This window comes from Cygnus olor, chromosome 18 (assembly GCF_009769625.2).
Source record: "Cygnus olor isolate bCygOlo1 chromosome 18, bCygOlo1.pri.v2, whole genome shotgun sequence".
Taxonomy (NCBI): domain Eukaryota; kingdom Metazoa; phylum Chordata; class Aves; order Anseriformes; family Anatidae; genus Cygnus; species Cygnus olor.
This window is the reverse complement of record NC_049186.1, coordinates 10,487,623-10,507,602: the sequence shown is the minus strand read 5'-3', so window position 1 is coordinate 10,507,602 and position 19,980 is coordinate 10,487,623. Positions and strand designations below refer to the sequence as shown.

The 19,980-nt window shown below is 50.5% G+C and overlaps 1 protein-coding gene across 3 annotated transcripts in view; it reads right to left on the bottom strand.

Moving 5' to 3' along the window:
• The window catches only part of MAP2K6 (mitogen-activated protein kinase kinase 6), a 56,371-nt gene that overhangs the window by 18,700 nt on the left and 17,691 nt on the right, over window positions 1-19,980 (bottom strand). For all 3 annotated transcript variants that reach the window (XM_040530327.1, XM_040530328.1, XM_040530329.1), the window contains exons 2-11: window positions 15,671-15,737; window positions 14,291-14,339; window positions 11,783-11,896; window positions 10,118-10,237; window positions 9,261-9,377; window positions 8,762-8,813; window positions 6,592-6,719; window positions 5,838-5,915; window positions 4,839-4,978; window positions 2,013-2,058 (exon numbers count right to left, since the gene is read on the bottom strand). In XM_040530327.1, the coding sequence (XP_040386261.1) occupies window positions 2,013-2,058; window positions 4,839-4,978; window positions 5,838-5,915; window positions 6,592-6,719; window positions 8,762-8,813; window positions 9,261-9,377; window positions 10,118-10,237; window positions 11,783-11,896; window positions 14,291-14,339; window positions 15,671-15,737 (911 nt within the window). The remainder of the gene's footprint in view (window positions 1-2,012; window positions 2,059-4,838; window positions 4,979-5,837; window positions 5,916-6,591; window positions 6,720-8,761; window positions 8,814-9,260; window positions 9,378-10,117; window positions 10,238-11,782; window positions 11,897-14,290; window positions 14,340-15,670; window positions 15,738-19,980) is intronic.

Here is a 19,980-nt window from a genome sequence, read left to right as displayed (position 1 = left end):
TCAAACAGTCACGGGAATTGGAGTGTCCTGAATAAATCTCAGAGAAACGGCCCAAGCGGCCTGCTGTATCATTACCCTAGCGAGATGCCACCGCCTTCACACCCAGCGAATTCACACCCAAAGCAGAGCTACCACAGCCTGGATGCACCCACAAGCATGACATGAGTGGCAGTGGTGGCCTCCAGCCCTGCCTCTCAGTGAACCCAACCCCTTCGCAATGGCTGAGGCTGGTTATGGCACAAAATGCCCCATGCTGGGTGGGCACTGCTTGCTCCTGCAACGTGCAGACCACCGGAGAGAAGCCCTGCAGTAGTTTCATGCTCCACTTCACCTGGGGAAGTGGGTTTTTTAATGAAATTAAGCACCGGTATCAGTTTTCCTGATGCTCAAGATAGCATAGCGTCATATTTTCCATGAGAAACCTCAATTCCACAGGAAAGCAAGGGAGCAGCCTTGGTCTAAATGACAAGTCCAATCCAGTACCGCAACTTAATGCCATAAGAGAGAGAGGAGGAGAAAAAAAAAAAAAAAAACACAACAAAACAGCAACCCTCAACCACAGGACCTCACAACATTCATGTCAGCCATAAAATACCACAGCATTGAGATACTCTGGAGAGGTGATCCAAGAACCTAATTCAATAGAAATGCACTCGCTTGCCAATGGGTATTAATGCTGCAACAGACGGAGCTGCTCCGGTGAACCTTTTTGATAAAAGGCCATTTGGCAAACTTCAGAAATATGCTTAAAATATATACGTATTTATTCAATAATAAAAAAAAAGGAAAAAAAAAAAGCCATAAACCTCGGGCCTCCCTTTGTCTGAAACCAGTATTTGGGCAAACTGTGTGTAAATCAGATCTATATATAGACTAATTGTATTACAGGGCCCAGCAAGAAATGCCACAGGAATCATTTATTGCTTACAACTCACTTTTGAAAAGTGTGTGGATTTCTAGCATGTCTTGCAGCCAGAGAACACCTTAAAGCCTGGTGCTTTCACACCACAGAGATCCCAACACCTCCAAGCACACAGACTGAGGCAGTGATGAAGCTGACCCCATGGATGGCATCACACACATCCTACAATTATGGGGCAGAAGACACCGATGTCTGAGGATATTCTGGAGCAGCTTCCGCCCCTTAACCAGAAGACTCCCTTTAGCAAGCTGTCAACCAGATGACAGTAAAAAAGGGACCAGATTGTTAGGAGCACCAGCTGTTAGGAGCATCAGGATCAACACCAGAAAGTCAGGAGACTAGCCACGAAGCTGTGGATATCTGGCAGAAAAATCTCATCTTAGACGTCTTCGTGCCAGCTCCAGCCTAGAGCTGTGCCTGAGTTTATGCCAGTGTCTGCACTGCTGGAAGTTCATCAGCAGTTAAGTGCATCTGACCTCGACCCCCTGCAGTACTTTGCATTTCCCCAGTCATGAGTCTTTATCAGCATTTTCTTCCTCAGTTATTCCTCTGTCCTAGGCGTGCTCACAGCAAACAGTCTCTAAGCAGCAGACAAAATTCAATAACCGGAATTATTAGTCACAGACTTGTCTCTGTCCCTAACATCCAGGAATCACCCTGTCCAAAAAGTCTCCTCCATGGCAATGAAGCTTAGCAGACCACTCAGCTCCTGCAGCCCATGTGGAGCATCCGTGCTGCAAGCATTTGGCTTCAGTGTTTGAAGCCATCACACAAACTCCAGAGGAGGATTTTACCCTTGCTAAGTGATTCTCTGCAGCCTCATTCTTATCCCTTAGCAAATATGTTCACTGTTTTTACAGTTTCTTTTCCCTTGATCTGACTGGAATAGCATTTGATTGACTTGATCTCCAAGAGCATTTCTGTTTTGCAGCACCTTCCCAAGACACTGAAGTGCCAGGATTCTCATATCTGTTATGAGAATTCAGATGCTGAGTATCCCAAATCACCACTCCCTATTGGAAACCCTGTCTTCAGCATCTCATGTTCTGAACCAACACATTAAAACATTGTTTAATCCAGGCACACTCACCATAAGCTCTGGGTATGTTGGCCGTTCTTTGGAATTCTTCTTCAAGCTTTAATGAAAAAAAAAAAAAAGTTACATTCTTTATAAAATTTAAGCATGGCCATAAAGTTATACCCTGATAAAAGCAAGGTTTCAAGACCTTGTAGAGTGAGTTAAATTACTCATCCACGTTAAGCAAACAGCTTAGGTCCTGAGGACACCCCCAGCCACCACAGCCTGCACACAGGCCCCAGCTGACACACAGCGCTGGGTACACCAGTGCAGTGAGCACAAGGCCACAGATCCAGGGACACCCTATATACCAGTGTATATACCCTATATACCATTGCCTATTGCTGGGGACCAGGCACAATCGGTCTTTTGGGTACCATCTGGTAGGTCAGTGACTAAAGGAATGGATACAGACTCCAGTTTCTGACTGGGAGAGTTGACCAACCGGCTCCGAAGCATGTGTACAACGGTTTGTTTATCACCATGCTGTTATCAGTGGGGACGGTTTCATGGGACATCCTTTTTTTCTCCTCTCCTACAACAGATGGCTCTGGAGGGTTGTAGCTGGAAGTTATTTTGGTTTCCCTCCAGCAGAAAATAGTTTTTAAAAGACAGGACGTAATCTCTACTCACTTCCTGACAGTGTATTTAGGGGAAAGACACTTGGAGCAACTTGAAAAGATCTTCACACACGTACACGTCGGTGGCGGGGAAAAGGTGTCACACTGAGCAAAACAAAAGTGAGAACCTTGCTGATGATAAGTCGCTCCTCTGCTGGGATTTGCCGGAGCCCAGAGGAAGCGGAGGACACACACTGAATAGATATTTCCTGCTTGCTGTGTGTAGCGGGCTCGTGTTTAGTGTCATGTTGTGAATGAACAGAGGAACCTAGTAACGATACGTGCCAATATTGCCGAACTGGAGGTACGGGATGTGTCACATCCTCTGAGCTCAAAAGTAGCCCAAGCTGAGGTGCTAAGGTGAATTTCAAGCTTGGGCATGTCCAGAAGCAGGATTTGGATATAATCCTCTTAATTTAGAACCTCTACAAACAAAACCTTTTTTTCCGAGGTTATTAATACCAGGAAATTTGGTGACAAATTACTGAAATTCATGTAAATTTTCCGGAACAAAGCGCCATATTAGATCTGATGCTAGCTCAGACAGGTCACTGCAGCTTCACTGCCCCAGACAGCAGATGGTGTGTTCACCCTGCGACCTCTTGAATTGCAGCTAGCCTTGATACACTGACTTGACGTGACCTGGTTTGGTGTCAGAAGAAATTCTCAGACTCTGACACCACAAAACTAGTGCAACATGCAGCCAAAGCTCGCTCCTCTGATTCCATGCAACTCCATTGGTATTTAGGGGTCTTCAGTAATCCTAGATGACAGAGTTTGCACAGAGAGAATCTGCCATGTACCCTCCAAAGCATGAGTTTTCAAGATACAAGTGCTGCTCAGTAGGGTCATGCTTCTCACTGCAACCACCATGAACAGCTGTGGCTATCTTAATCCTAAATCAGCCCAAGGCAATAGCTGCAAGACACTGTGTCTGCAAAAGCAAACTATGCCTCTGTTCAGTGGGGAACAACAGAGTGCCTGGCACAAACAGGCAAGTCTGCAATAACAAGCAGTGAGCCAGCAGCACAGGAGAAAGGCAGCTGGTCCAAAATCTCAGTGTGGGCCTTGCAAAAATGGTGGGCATTATGTGAGATGGTTTTTCCAAGCCAGCTCCCACCTCTGACAGACACAGAGCAGCGTGGGCATGTGCAGGTATTCCCCAGCACGAAGCGGTAGAGAGGCGTGCAGCTAAATCCAGGGACCTCAAAAACATGTTTGGACAAGACTCCAAAGAATCTGAGCGTCGGTACTTAAAGTCCCTGGGCAGGAGTGGCTGATAATCCCCTTCCTGGGTCACAGCAGAGCCGGCCGGACTCCAGGCCCTGACACTGGCAGCTCGGGAACAGTCTCACATTTCTGTATTTGTCGATCTGCCGTCCTTTCTTGGCTACCCTGCAAACCACCATCCACCTGCCAACTTGGCAAGCCGCAGATGGCACTGCAGCGCCTGGAAAATAAAAACGCCTCCCAGGCGGTTTCCAGGGAAGCTGGAGGGAGAAGCAGTCAGGAGCCGCGGGGCCACTGCCAGCTCTCTTTGAACCATATGATGAGGGCAGCTGCGAGTCTCCTCGGGTGCTGGGAGAGCCTGCGCTTTCATGCAGCACTCCCAGCCTCCAGACAGCGCGCATCTGCTCCAACCCTTTTCCTACGACGCGGCCAAATTCTCCCGCTGCTTCCAGCTCCGAGTCCCAGAGAGAGCAGAGCAGCAGCCGGAGGGCCCGGCAGCGGGACAGCCACGGTCGGGGCCATCGCGGTGCGAGCTCTGCACCAGGCCTGCCCTCAGAGCTGCGTCCCCCAGGAGCGGGGTGGCACAAGGGGCTGCTCAGGGCCCGGGTGCTGGAGGATGTGGCCATTCCTGAGCCTTGTTCAGCTTCCCCACCCTGCCACAAACAGCCCGTGATATTCATAGGGGGGTGACTGGCTGAGATATCCTTCTTAATCCCTTCTTCCTGTACGTCTCCCAAATCACCGAGTCTGGGCCTCAAGCAGAGAGAAGGCCAGCCATCGCTGGCCACCACACGAAGGCCCAGCCATTGCCCTGAGGGGTAGTTACTTCACAAATATCAGGCTGTCCCAACTACTGTGGGGGACAACTGTGGGGATAGGGACATTGTTGTGGGAGGCCACCGGCACCTGCCCTCCTCATCATCAGATGGCCAGGGCCAGAAGGGCCAGGTCCAGCAGGGCCAGGGCAGCAGGGATGGGGGAGGTTTACCATTGCGAGGTAAAATCGACGAACTCCGACGAAAACTTGTCTGCCGGGAGCTGCGGCGACGGCTCCTCCACCACCTGCTTGAGCTGCTGGAAGGGTGTCCCCCAGGAGTCGTAGGGAAAGCGCAGGATGGCCAGCTCGATCTGGGGAGACAGCACCCATGCTTCAGTCCCAGGGGACAGACACCCCAGGGCTCGCCCTGCCACTCCACGGGATTTTGGCAGCCTGTTTACCCACCCACGTGTGTGGTTTTTTGGGCCCTGCACAAACACGTGGCGTTTCCTCACCCCGCTAGGCCATAGTGTCTTACAAGAAACCTCTTGTGTTTAACCTCCCCCAGCAAACAGGGCAGGCCTGAGGACGCCCAGCAGCCTCCATGTCCAATCGTCCCTGCTGCCCTCCTGTTGGATATCACTGGGGAGAGGTTAAAAGTTTAAAAAATACATATTGCAAAGGGTCACTGTGCTATAAAATGGCAAGCAGATGGATTCCCCCTAAACACTGCTTCTACCGGTGTGTAGGAGATGCCACCGATGCCCCCTCCTCTGACAGGGACTGTGCTAAGTGCGACTTGTTGGGATGTTTTTTCAGGTTTGAAATCCAACCTGCTCCACAGACAGACATGCAGTGCCGGATGCCCTCGCCTTAGCCCATGCTGCCATCTCCCGGCAGCCTGTGGCCACCACAGCAGGGCTGTCGCCAGCAGGGTGGCAGCCCCAGGGACAGCCGCAGACAGAGCCTCGGGGGTGTCCCAAGGGTGGGACACCCTTGGAGACCAGTCCTGCCACGCCGACACATCAAAGCCAGCAAGGCAGCTCCGTCCGCCTTCCCCTCAACCCCGCAATAAGCTCGCTGGTAGCTGCAGAGCTGTGTGCCCCTTCCAACCCTGACACCTTCCCAGGGAACCAGCACCACCAGTGCCAGGGTGCTACGGGGAGGAAAACCAATCCACAAACCACACCCAACACCCCAACAACACTGCCAGCCCCCAGACTGCCCTACCATTGTGATCCCCAGGCTCCAGATATCAGATTTGACGCTGTACCCCTTCTGGTTCAGCTCAGGGTTAATTCTTTCAGGCTGTGAAGAGACACAAGGGCAGTTAAGGACCAGGGATGGACCCAGTGTGATGCCTGCACCCAGGGCTCACCAACCGCAGAGGTGTCTTTCATGGGTGTCAGGCCAGGGCCGCTTAGCCCATGCTGCCAGCTCCTTCCCTTGGCCATCTTGGCATCAGATCAAGCCTACATCCGTGCCAGTAAGGGCAGACAGTGAAATGGGTCACCAGAAGGAGATGGCACCTACACCGGGTTTGTGGTGGTGCAGCTGACCCAGCACATCAGGCACGAAGGAGGTGACAAGCCTTGACTCTCCAGGACCATGTTCACCCCGTGCGACTACTTCACAGAGAGCAAGTCCAAAGGAGTGTTTTTCTCCCAGAAAGAAAGCCCTGTTGTCCCCACAGGGCAAACAGCAAAAGTTCAACACGGAGTAATTACAAAGCCTTTCCCAAGGTCACGGGGAGGAGATAAGGCAGCAGAAAGCCACGCCCAGGAGACCTGATTTGACCCGTGAGATTCTTCTCCTCCCTCTACCCCTTTACAAGTAACTTCAGGGACACGTCTTACAAAATGAGGCCCCGGGACATGCTGGTGGCTGATCCTTCCCCCTTTAGGATGACCCGACACCCAGGCTCATGTTCCTCTGGCTGCCCTGCAGCAGCTTTCACAAGCGGCTTCTCCGCGGCTCAACTTACAGCCATGTAGGGTTTGCATCCCGCATCCATGGTTTTAGCAACCGAGTCAACGAGGTAACCGCTAATTCCAAAATCGCACATTTTCACCTGCCCCTGTGTATTGATCAACACGTTAGAGGGCTTTACATCTGCAAGAAGGAACACATACCACAGTCACTGTCATGCATGGGCAGTTGCGCCAAGCCAAAAAAAGCCAAAGAGCTTCCTATCAGCAGAGGGCACCAAAGGTGCCCATGTAAACCCCAGTGCTCCATATAGGACAGAAACTCAGCTGGTTGTGGCTATTGCAAGGTCAGGTGACTGCCTCGTGGGCTTGTCGTATGTCCTGCAAGTGTCCCTTCGCTTGCAGGTTCCCCTCGTTGATTTGGGGGGTGGGAGGTAACCCTGCAGGTAGCCACCATGTCCTAGCGAGCTGGAGATGGCCATGGCCATCAGAGTGCTCACAGGGAACAGCTTGGCAGAGCTGGGGCCATCTCCAGGGGACATCTGAAAGCCTGAAGCACCACTGAGTCCCCAGCTGAAGCTGCTCTCTTGCCAGCACAAGGAAAAAAAAACATGGGGAAAAGGATAAAAGATGGGCAGGAAAGGGTGAAGAGCCGTGAGGATTGCAGTGGAAGAAGGGAGCAGGAAACTGAGACAAGGATCAAGATTTCAGAAGTGGCCTCTAATTTTAAGGATACCAAGCTTGAAGGCAATGAGAACAGCAGCAGGCGTGTGGGTGCTCCACACCTTATGGAAATCAGTCCAGTGTCTCATCTATTTATTACTGCCAGATTTATCTGCTTCCCATCACAGCCTTATAATCCCTGGTGCATTCGCATTTGCATCATTCTCATGAAGGCGGTTATAATCACCATCAGCAAGGGAAATTAAGGTACAGAAAGAAGTCAAAAGTGATATCTGCCAGAGCATACAGGGGCTTCCTGGCTAGGCTACTCCCAGATGAAATGTCAGCACAAAGCCCATTTGCTGAGCTATTTAAATGCCCGACACAGGCTACCCTTCTCTCATCTGAGGAATGAGCCTCAAAAGGGAGCAATCCTTCCCCTGTTGACACCCAGAAATAAGAGGCCACTTCTGCAAGAAGGCCATCTACCTACATGTGATAAAGGATTAATTGTAAGCGCTGAAACACCATCTGAGGGAGACCAGAAGCTGTTTTTGAGTCCTGCTCTTTAGCACTGGGTGGTTTACAGTTCATTAACATCTACTCTTTAATCAGCGCTTTGCAATCAAGTGCTTCAGGTATCTGAGATCCTCACCCATCTGTTATTATCTTGAAATAAGACAATTTTCAGTGGAAGTCAAAGAAGCAAACAGAAATTCAGAAGCTGAGCAGCATTTTCCACCCACTGCAAATGACACAGAAGGCAGGAACTCAGTCCCCAGCCACGTGCAGGACCTACAGCACATGACAGCCTGTTGGAGCTGAACTCTCTTCACTTCGGACACTCCTTCCCCCCACAGCCACACTCTGGAGAGGGCTTTTTCCTCCTCGTAACAAATTGAAAACGATCCTTTAGAAATAAAGGTACCAAGCAGCAACACTGCAATGTGTTTTTCTGAGTGTGTTCATGGCGTATTTGAGATCCAAAATGGGAAAAATGCCGGAAGAGTTTAAGGAGGGTATTCAAGAGTACATTTGAAGCTATTTTCGGTATTGAACCATTCTGCCCTGCCGGCGTTTGGGGAAGCCCACAGAAGGGGCTGGGGATGGTTAGATCCCTGCCAGCAAGGAAATGCCTCCCACTGCACACCAGCATGGAGCTGCTGAGCTCCAGGAGAAGCCTGCACAAAGCCTGAGCGCACCAAAGTCAGAAGGAAAAGTCTGTTTTAATTTTGCAGAGGTGTTGAAGCACACCATGGATTTAGACCATGGATTAGGGAAATGTAATGCAAGGGAAACTGCCCTTTTCTGCCAACACCATCAGGCTGGAGCCCACTTCTCCTCCACTCCAGCTCCAGCATGGAGTCAGCAGCCTTCTGCCATGGCTTTTGCTGGTCGTGAGACACTGGGGAATATTTTTGCTGTCCAAGGCTGATTTTATATGGGCTGATTTTATATGGGAGCCCTGTGCCTGGCTGCAAGGTCAGCCCTTGTGAGACTGACACCACGGAGCATGGGACGGACAGACACCGGCACGGCCACGGCTGCGTGCCTGGCTCTTACCTCTGTGGATGACGGAGAGCTTACTGTGTAGATGTTCTAGTGCTTTTACGATCTGAAAGAACAAACCTAGAGTGAATCACAGCTGGCAGCACCACAACGGGGAGGGAACGCTCTCTGGCTTCACCCCCCATCCTCATGGACCTGCTCGGAGGGAAGGAACTACATGCATCCTGCACCCCGAGGTGACAGCGGGTCCCCAGGGATCTCCAAGGGCACCAGGACCCGACTGAGAAGGCAAAGGAGCTGCAGGGACCTCCCCACATCTCACACAGTGCCGCCTCTCAATTACAGGGTGTACAGGCACATTTGGGGGTATTTATGGCTTATAAATAGCATCACCCCAAACCAAAAACTAGAAGCCACCTAGGAATGTCCACGTGGGCTGGCCTGTGGACCATGCTCCTCCTAGCACAAATACTGCTGGGAGGCTGGGTCATGCAGGACCTGGCTTAGAAAAGAAACACCCTTTTTCTTCCCCCCTCGCCCCGCTAATACTCACAGAGACAGCTATTTTCCCTAAGATGTCCTCAGGAATCGTCAGGCCTTTGTCAATGACGTGTTTGTAGAACTTGTCCAGTGAGGTATCCATCAGCTCCATGCAGATCCACACGTCTCCCTGGAGGATAAAGAAAGCAAACATCTGCCCACTGGAACGGACCATCCTTGCCTTTCATGTACAAACGTCTGCTTTGGCACTTGCCCTTTGCTGGCCTGTTTGCTTCTTCCCTGTCTTGTAAAAGTTATTCAGCAAAACTCTACTGGGCTTTCTCTTTCCCTCCTCCCCAGCTGGAATTAAGTGCTGTCCACCTTCCCTACCACTTAGAGTGCATTTTCTGCTGTCTCATCCCAAAGCAGAGTCCTGGTGATTTAGGAGTCCTGAAAGTTATCAGGACTGAGGTTCCTACGTGCTCAGGTCCCTCAGCAAACGCTCAGCCAGGAAAAGTTCAGCTCTGCAGGGCTGGGCTTAAACCTCTTCAATAAATCTTGCTCTCCAGAGCTTTCCACATTTTTCCTCCATGTGGCTTTCTCATCGCAAGTCAGGACAATATTAACACAAACGGACCAGGCTGTGAGTTGGTGTCCTCGGCACCCAGCCACCCCCATCACCACCCTGTGCTCACTGAGCACAGGGGCTCGGATGCTCTCAGCTCTTCCTCACATGGCAGCGTGCCACTCCTCGCTCACCACGAAATAACTGCACACGACAGCCCTTAGGCCAGGATTGAGCAAATTCAAATTCTACCGTGTCTCATATCTAGATCAAACCCTTGGATTCAGAGGAAGGCAGGGGAATTCAGAGCCCGGGAGGGGATCCAGCCCCCCAGGGTAGCGCAGCCGGTCTCCGGAATGCCATACCTCTCGGAAAAGTGCCCCGTAAAAGGTGACAGTGAAGGGGCAATCTACCGTCCTCATGGAGATATCCAGGTCCATCAGTAACCTCTTCTGCTCCTGGCTGTTCACTGTGGCTCGGATGCGCTGGAACACAAAGCAGGTTAGCGTTGGCTGTCAGCACGGCTGTCAGCACGCTGCTGCTGCAGGGACCCACTGCAGCGGTGCCGTGCTGCCCAGCATGTCCTGACATCGTGCCTTTGTCTTTTTTCACACCTCCTGAGTTACCCTTTATCATCCCTATTTGTCATGGGCGCATCCCAACCACAGGCACCCCGGTGCCACACAAGGCCACGGTGGATGAAGAGGTCTTTTGACCTCAGCCCAAACTGCAGGGGATTTTGCTTGGCAAATGCCACTTTTTTTTACAACAGCCAAAAGTCGCTGGGGCTTGGTTGAGCAGAAAGGAGTAGGGAATCAAATTCTAGGCTGGTGGGAACCCACGGCTCCTGAAGCTGCAGCATCCATCTATGTACATCAGCAGCTTTGGTCAGGAGAGAAGGCTCCATCCCTGCAGCCCAACACCATGTGTGCCTCATGGCTTTGGAAAGTGGATGTTTCCCAGTCTCCTGGGGAAGAGATGTCATTTATGTGACAAACCTGCAGCCCCTCAGCTGGGAAGCACAACAAACAGGCACAGCACAACTCAATATGGGGCACACACATATCCAGGCTCTTTGGCCAAACACACTCGAGGTCGGTAAGTGATGGAGTTACACCGTTCAGCATTGCAGATGCAAGTAAAAGCCCGAATGTGCCTGCCGCACCCCCTTCACATCATACTCAGAGAGGTTTTTTGCAGTTTGGCGAACAAGAAGACAAAATGCGGAACATGGAGGCCCTGAGACACATCCCACCATCCACAGCAAGGTCCAGCCATAACAGAGGAGCTAAGAATTTCCCTTCAGTTTGCTCTTGGCTTCCAGCTCTGCATCTTTTTTTTGCCTTTTTCTTATTCTGAAAGGAAATTTGAGCTAAAATTCAGCCCTGTAAAAACTGGCCTTTCCCAAGGTACAAATTTTCCCATGACTATTTCCTTAAGCTGCAAGCTTATGAGTCAAAGCTGCTGTTATGAAAACTTTTCACAATCGCATCTACAAACCTGTCATGAATCAAGACCCCACTGCAGCAGACAAAATGTGAAAAAAAAAATAATTCTGTGTTCCAAGGAGATTAAAAAAGTCCCAGCTGAAGAAAATGATCTTATGCAATTGAATTTACAGTACAGTCCTCTTTACAATTACAGTTATTGTGCAGAGCCCTGAATTGAGGATATATCCATGCTAGAAAAAATATGCATGATTAAAAAATGATGGCATATAGCCTCTAAAATCCTGGCAAAATCAGGTATATGCAGACATAGAAGAACAATATGTTTGTATACACCACAGTGCAGGAAGCACACTGAGCATCCCACTTTTTGGACACATCCCTTTTCTTTGGTCAGCAGGGCCCAAATCCACCTCGGCATTCCTTCCCCCTGTGTAGAAAGAGGATTCCACTTGGAAAGAAGTGGATCCCAGTAAAGGCATGCGTCAGAACAAGCAAGATTAGAGATGCGCAGGGACGAGGGTGCAGAGGGCGTCCACACACAACGAACACACAGAAAGCAGCTCGGGAGGCTCACTCTACCTTCACTGCCATGATCTGCCCGCTAGGCATGTGCCGCATCTTCTCCACCACCCCGTACGCACCTCGTCCCAGCTCGGAGATGGGCTCCAGGTCATCGGCTTTCACCTCAAAGTTCTGCAGGGAGGAACCCGTCAGCAAGGAGGCAGATGCAAGGAGCAAAACACACCCCAAATCTAACCCAAATCCAACCCCGCTGAGCACGTGAATTCATCCCCCTGCATCCCCCTCCCTGCCTGCTCAACGAGGCTGGAAACAAACCCATGGCCCTCAGGAGCTGACGGGAGGATTAACTACTCTGAAATAATTAGCAGAGCTCTGAAAAGGCCTGGTGCATGAGCGGGGAGCCTGCATGGACCGCACCCTGAGCAGGATGAGTGCAGGGAGGGTGCTCCTCGGCAGGGTGCTGCAGCCACCCGCACCCAGCCGCCCCTCAGCCTCACCATGAGATGGGATGGAGAGCGCCCCGGCAGCCTCTCCCCTGGGAATCACCTTCAGTTTCCCTTCTTTCTCTTTTTTTTTTGTTTGTTTCCTTCCATCCTTCTCCTCCCCCAAACAACCATGGAAGTATCTCCAATTTTTCTTAAGGCCCGTAAAATCTTATTTCTGCATCCCTGCAGATCGGCCAAATACTGAGTGCGCCCCATTTTTAAGCCATGAAGGATTTATTTCATCTAGCCCTGGAGATCTCTTTCTCCTGGCCTTACACAAAGGATTACTTTGTTTGCAGCCCTGCATTTTAACCTGCCCCTTCTCCCTTCATGCCGCGATATTGTGCAGCAGCTCTATTTTTTGCTTATTATTATTTTTGGATCTTTAAAACATGCCTTTGCTACTAAAACCGGCCATTCTGTTTGCTGAACGCGCAACCACATCAGTCAATCATCCTCCAGAAAGAAGCAGCTTATAATGAACTGATTCACGGCGCATAATCCCACACCGTTTTTTTTGCCTGCACAGCAGAAAAATTCTGCAGCCTGGCCCGTGCCGGCCGGGGGGGCTACAGCGCACGGGGCCCATACACTGCGTTACTGTGCGCTCAGGCTCCGCTGCCTGCTAAAGGAGCCCTCACGAACATCTTCTGCTTGATTTGAGCATCTCTGACACTGCTGCTACTGTTCCACGGGACCCTCTCCAAGAAGGCACTTCGACTCTCTCAGGGCAACCCATAAAATTAGCAGCAAAGCTTAAAGGGAGAAGGGGAAAGTGGCGTTCTCCAGGGATTGGGGCGAGTGGAGGAAGGCTGGTGGAAGAGGGGAGCGCATCGTAAAGGATCTTGGATAGACAAGTAAGCAATGAGCCCACACGACATTCAAACCCTGACACATCAGTCTCTCCGAGATAGCCACATCCATAAAAAAGACCAAGCTCTGTGTTTTACAAGAGTGCCTCTCCGCACCGTCCAACACGGGCTCTCTGCCTCCATGCCCGGAGCCGTTTTGGAGCACCTGGACTTTCCTCGCCCCTGGGACTGCAGGGGAGAAATGATTTTCTTGGATTTGCTCTAGCAGCAGGCAGTTGCTCTGCCTTGGTGCTGCACCATTTTGCTCCAGAGGCATCTCGCACTCTTTCCACCTTCCAGCCCCTGCTCCATGCCAGGGAAAATACAAAGTCCAAAATGAAAGAAAAGCATCCAAAGATAGACAGCATAAAACGCCACTGCATTAGTATTTCACTTCATAAATTAACTTGCTGACACCGAGGTCTATCTTTTGCACCTAATAAATTTATTACCCGGCTTTAAAGTGTTTTTTATGAATGCTGCTGTGCCGTTTTCTCCTATCAAAATAGCTGCCCTCGGTTTTGTTTTTTTTCCTGCTATGTTTTTATAGCATCAGGTGGACCGGTTTCCATGCTGTCAGAAGGATTTGCTTCCAGGACAGGAAGATCTACCCTGAGTCAGGCTCTTGAGAAGGCCTTCGGTATTAGCGAAGGGAAATACTTTGGACGAAGGCTTTAAATCAGCAGAGCAACTGCAAAGGAGAGTAAGATCTCATGCTAGTAATCCCCTCGCTTTGTAACGGATATTTCCAGGGGATTAGTTGCACCTCAGGCAGGGCAGGGATCTCCGAAGTGGAACACTTGAAGGAGTCCCCCGTATGATGGAAAGCAAAGGGCAAGCCCATGGGGGCACATTGGAGAGGGTGGGGACAAGCAGCAGGTCACAGCCAGCTGCCCACCGGTGCTCTGGGGACAGCCCTTGCTGCGGGAGCACCACCAGCAGCCAGCAGTTGGCTCTCCAGGGCTGGAGGTGGCTCGCGGGGCTCACAAAAACCAAGAGGAGCAAAATCCCAGCCTGGCTCTTCTCAGCTTCCATGCATCCAGCATCTACCCCCCGCTTCATGCAAAATGGGCCACATTTTGTAAATAGCTGGTGTTTGTCAACCTCCCCAGTTTTGGCTGCAGTTAAGAAGGAAGCAAGCCCAAGAGCAGCCTGCGTGGAGAAGCAGCCAGCCCAGGACAGGCGCCTGTCCCCAAAGGTCTTCTTCTCATCGTCACTCCCAGTCTTACCTCCTCACCAATAGAGATGCAGGCTTTGGAGTCTAGATCCCTGGGTGGCCTGCAGGAGAGAAGAGGGAAGAGATGTGAAATGTTCCTTAAAAGGTGAATTTTTCCCTCGACAAGTATTTACAACCCCGAAAGACCCCTGTCCATCCCCTTGCTGGTGCAAGCTGGCAGCCCTTGCAGCCTAATGGTCTCCTAACTTTGCAGGATTAATAAATACAACCAAGATCCACAAAGTCACCCCAAAAAGGGGTCAGGAAGGCAGCTGCTGGAGCTGGCATTTCCCACATCCAATCCCCTGTGCAGGAACCCAGAGATCTGTTCCTTCAGCAGCCTGGCCTTGGGCAAGGCAAGCGAGGTGACAAGCACCAAATCTCTGTCAGCCTGTATGAAATATGGACTAAGTGGGCATAAAGGTCAAAAGCAAAACCTGGTTTCCGTTAATCCTTTCCAGAAATAGCTAAGACAAGATGGGGAGGGCTCAAGCCTCTCGCCACATCCTCCCCCTTCTCCCCGGGGCAGGGAAGATGTCAGCTCAGGGCTGCCCAGGGATGGGGCTCTCAGGGAGCCCCTCATTTCCAGCACTGCAGAATTGGTTGTTTTTACCAAAAACATTGCCCGTACCACGCTCCTCTGCTGGACACCAGGCATGGGGTCGCTGACCTGCCCCATTAAACCCCAAAAGGGAGGCTTGGGCATCAGCACAGTGTGCACCCAACAGCTGCTGCTCCGAAGCACCCAGGGGCAGCGGGATGGGGCAGGGGCTGTGGGGGGCAGGAGGGAGGGAGGAGAACACCTGGGGGTTTGCTATTTTATTTCTGGAATGGGGTGATCGGCCTGAAATTATTCCCATGTGAGGGCAGGTGGAAGGTGCACAGCTACAGAGCTTCTTCATGGAGGTGAGCTCTGATACCTGCAGACTTCACAGTTGAAAAAATTGCCCTAAAAACACAAGGTTTTCTTTTGCAGGGCTGAATATGTAGGGAAGGGGTTCCTTTTTTTGCCTTGACCAGCTGCTTCTCTGACTCGATCTGGGTGGCAGAAGTGCCACGTGGGTTAAAACCGGGTGCCCACCCTGTTTTTTTTTTCCTTTTCCTCGGCACATCACAAAGCAGCAAAGACATGGACCAAGGGTAGAGCGTGACAGACACAGACCCCTGAGGTGCAGCTGGGGAAGAAATACAAGGGCTGTTGATTCTGATCCTCCCCAATGGTGCCACAATGAACCTAGGCATTTTCCTCGCGAAGGGTTCCCGTTATCCCAGCCCTGCAAGGACGAGCCCCGGGTGCTGGCTGTGACCGGCCCGGCCCCAGCAGCGCAGGCACTGGAAGGCAGCCGGGGCTCGTGGTTTTCTTTTTATTCTCCCTCAGTGTTTGGCGACTTACGTGGAGCTTGTCTGTGGTTGCTCAAATGCTTCTTTAGGAATTTTCAGCCCAGGGTTTCTCTTCTTGCCTGCGAAACAAGAAAGAGGCAGAATTAAAGAAAGGCCTTTTTTTTTTTTTTTTTTTTTTTGGTTTTAATTTGCAAAATACAGCTTGTCTATATTTGTTGACCTTACTTAACATAAATGCCAGGCCAGGCTGGTGGTGTAGACTCAGGGCACAGAGTTCAAAACATAAAGTGCCTTTGTTCAGGAACGCTTCATTTAGACCTGCAAGGTCTGGCTGCCAACTTGGTACAGAAAACAGGCAAGAGTCCTAGCATGCGAAAAGGCCATGTGAAATGCAAAAAGAAAGGTATTTCTCCTTCGTCAGCCCTACCCATGTAAGATCCCTTAAAATGTTTCTTAGACAGATTTTAACCATTCCAGATATATTACTGCAAACCCTGGCAGGATTAAAAATCCTTTTCAGATTGAATCCGAAAGTCCCGAACTAGATTCTGATTCTGTTTAAACTGACGTTTCACCTCCTGGCCATTAAAGTTGTGCAAACCCAGCAAAAAATACAGCAGAATGAAGTCTGCAGGCTTCAAAGCCATTTGTTTCTGTTCACACTGACCAGCCAAGCCTTGCTGAGCTGGATGCAGCTCAAGCGCTGAAGCAGTTCAAATGCAGGCTCTCCTGTAAAGGGGGTCCAAGCCGGCAGACATAAGAGCCAGGCAGACTAGAGAAATACAAGAACCTTTTTATGACTAAACATATACAGCCACATTTCAGCACGGGGTTTTGGATTCATGGATAAAATAACCTGAAAACATAAGTCACGTCACCAAAACCCCAAGGTAAACATCTGGCTGGTTGAGCGTGTAATAGAATCCCTGGTCCCCCAAAAAAGGCACAGGCAGCTAATTTAGGCTTTAAACATTTTCAGCCTAACAATTTATATCAATTACTGTCTTTCTTTTAAGCCTGAGCTCTACTCTTTATTCCCAATGTTCTCCTTCAAACTTCACCTATACATGTTTGAGTTTGTTCTTCCCCTTGACACAAACCCAGGTCGATAGATGTCTGCGCATCCCAGTGCCGGAGGGGTGCTAGATCAAAGCGCAAGCACCCAGAACTGAAAATGACCTTTTTGAAGCAATTAGTCAATTCAGATTGCCAACCCTTTTTTTTTTTTTTTTTTTTTTTTATAACATTTGCTCCAAAAGACAAGATCGTGCTCGCTCCATTTGGCAAAGAGCAATTCCAGGATGGGACAGGCTGCTACAACCCAGCTGATGACACCTCGTGGGAAAAGCATTTACTGGAAACCACTGTGCACGCTCGCTATTGTCATTAGAAATCTGCAGAGCTGCAAACTTACAAAGCAAAAAAACAAAAACAAAACAAAACAAAAAGTTCTCTGCTCCAAAGAGCTTCCAGTCTAACTCAGAAGAGACAAAATAAAAGATGTGGGGCCACTCAGAAGCATGAGGAACAGCTCTCAGATTTTCCAAGAGGTAGAAGCTGGTCTGTAAGGAAGTACAAATAATTGTAAAAACAAGTGCAGGAATTTCTACAGCTAGCGGAGCTGTTCTTTGACCCTTTTGCTACTTTTCTTGCACACAGAGGTCTCCAGAAGGCCCAGCTGAGAAGCAGCCCCTGCTGTACCATTTCTTGCCCAAACTGCCTCAAATGCATTTTGTATCCAACAGGATGCTAAATCGGTAGCGGTGTTCTCGATGTTGTCATCTTTTAGCTAAAAAAAGAATCTCCAAAACACAGGTCCTGCAGCGCGAGCAAACAACCCCCTGTTTCCCTGGCAGCCTCTAAGTCTGCCATCCCCGTGGCCTCTCTGCCTCCAAAAACCTGTCTGCATCCTCTCGCAGTTTAAGCAAACAAGGCAATCACGGGCATGTGAAAAATCTGCATTTTCATCCTTATTTTGCACATGGGAATGAAGACAGAAATTCGCTGAACTGCCCACGGAGACAGAACCTGCCTCTTTAACTCCAGAGCTGAACTTTTCCTACTAACACTCACCAGCCATCCCTTGGCATACTGCTACTTCTGCACATTGAGCACCCAGCCAGCCACACTGCTGCAATGATACGCACGCAACCACCAAAATAAAAGGGAAACAAGTGGATGTTTACTCTCTTTTTTTTTCCATTCTATTTTTTTTCCTTTGTGGATTTGCTTGCACAGTTCCAGGTGCTGTACCTGGACCTCAGGAACCTGCTCTCAGGTAGCTCTGTGAGGGTGTAAAGGAACCAACTGGAAATGACCCTGCCTTGAACATGAACCAGGATAGATTATGAAGCATTTAATCTTCCCGTGGTTCACAAGTGGTGTCAGCAGAAGAACTAGGTAGCAAAACGCCAAACCCAAATAAATATTAAAAGCCTTCCGCCTCCTGGTGAAATAAAATCTGCACTTTGGGGAGTTTATTTTCCTTGTCTCTTCTTCGCAGAATACAATATTTTGAAACTTTGCCATTTTTCTGAAGCACAATCTGCTCGCATATTCGAGCTGCCAAGACACAGATGCAGTTTAACGTTCTTTGGGGTTTTCTTTTCAAGACAGAAGAAAGCAACAGCAGCGGCACGGGGCGCACACGGCTCGGGAGAGCACGGGGAAGGACCGCGAGTGGGAATCACCACGGGGGGGATGCGCCCGCAGCACCCGCACCTCCTGCAGACCCGCTCCCCATGCCAGGGTGTGACGGGTCACCTCCGCACTGCTACCCCCCTGCTGCTCGTGTAATGAATGTCTCGGGCTGCAAGCACAAGTTTTCATGCCTCTCCACCAGATCAAAGGGTCTCGGCTCCTTTTGTTTTGACGGGTGCAAACTGCTCGTCCCTCCAAGCCTCCTGGGGTTGGGGGCTGAAAGTGCCTCGCAGGTAGCATCAGCCATCCTGGCCACAAAGCCAGGTAGCATTAGCCATCCTGAGCATGAAGCGTTAGCCATCCTGAGCATTTGAGCATTAAGTATTAGCCATCCTGGCCACAAAGCAGTAGCCATCCTGACCATGAAGAGTGAGCCACCCTGGCCACAAAGCATCAGCCACCCCGAGCACGAAGCGGGCTCCCCCCTTCCCAGCTCCCAGCTGCATGGGGGATCTCAGCTGAGGCTCTGCAGCTGCTCCAAGACACAAGCCCTACTAAATAAAATGTCCTGCAAAGACAGGGAGGGACCCCGGCAGGTGAGCAGCAGGGATAAGAATAAAACACCCGGTGCCCAAGCCGCTCCTTGCGTGCGGGTTTGCAAAAGAAAAGAAAAAAAGCCTATTTAAACTAACCCCGATCCCTCTGAGCACGCACAGCGGGGAGGGTGCAAGCAAGCAGCGTGGCCTCGGCAAGACCTGCTCCCAAACGAACGATACGTGGGAAAATCACAGCAAGGGACCCAGGGAAGGGGGGCAGCACTGGGTACCCAGCGCACCCGCGGCCACGCGGCTCCAGCGCCCGTGCCAGGGGCAGCATCCAGGTCACACTTGCTTGGGGGAGTTTGTCCCCAGAGGCAGGCACTGACGCTCGGAGGGCTCTTTTTTTTAAAAAAAAAAAATAAAAAATGTTAGTTCCAAGATCAGTACTCTGCAACAACAGCTGCCAAGCAAGCATCTCGCTGTCAAAATAACAGCCTCCACCACAGCAGACGTCGCTTTCGAAAGACGACGCTGTGCGGAACTGCAGTCTGCGAAAAGTCATCTGTGCAGGAGCTCAGAACGTGGAGGCAGCTTAACAGCACACATAATTGGATGTTACCTGCTCCATCCACTAGAAGGACGGTGTTTTTCATAGCATTTTTGTGAATCATTATTATTTTTAGCTTTGTTTCCTGAAGAAAATCACCGCACGTGTATATATCCAACTGTGTCCCTCGTGGTTAAGTGTAAATCCACTGGCTGACTTCAGCTGTGTCTAACAGAGAAACTGAGCTCTTGGAGACTGCAAATCTGGTAGAAGCAGGTGACTGAGCAAGTCCCCAACTCAGAGGAAGGCTGAAGCACCAAAGCCCGTGGGGACACCAGCCACCCAGCTGCAGCCCAGGTGCCTCAGGCCCCAAAATATTGGCACAAGGCTCAGCCCCGGGCACAAACCAGCTGTTCCTGAGCATGGGTGCGGGAGTTTTGCTGCCTCTCCCTGGGATCTGCAGTGTGGAAAGCCCCAGCGACGCATCGTACAAAGCACGAAGCCTAAACGTGGCTCCTTGTGCAGAAGGTTCACGGTCTCAGCTGACGGGCAGATGGGATCACACGTCTGCCCCCCAGCACCCAGAAATCGGGAGTCGTGTGCCGTGTAAACAGCCCCGGGTGGCTTGCTGGTCTC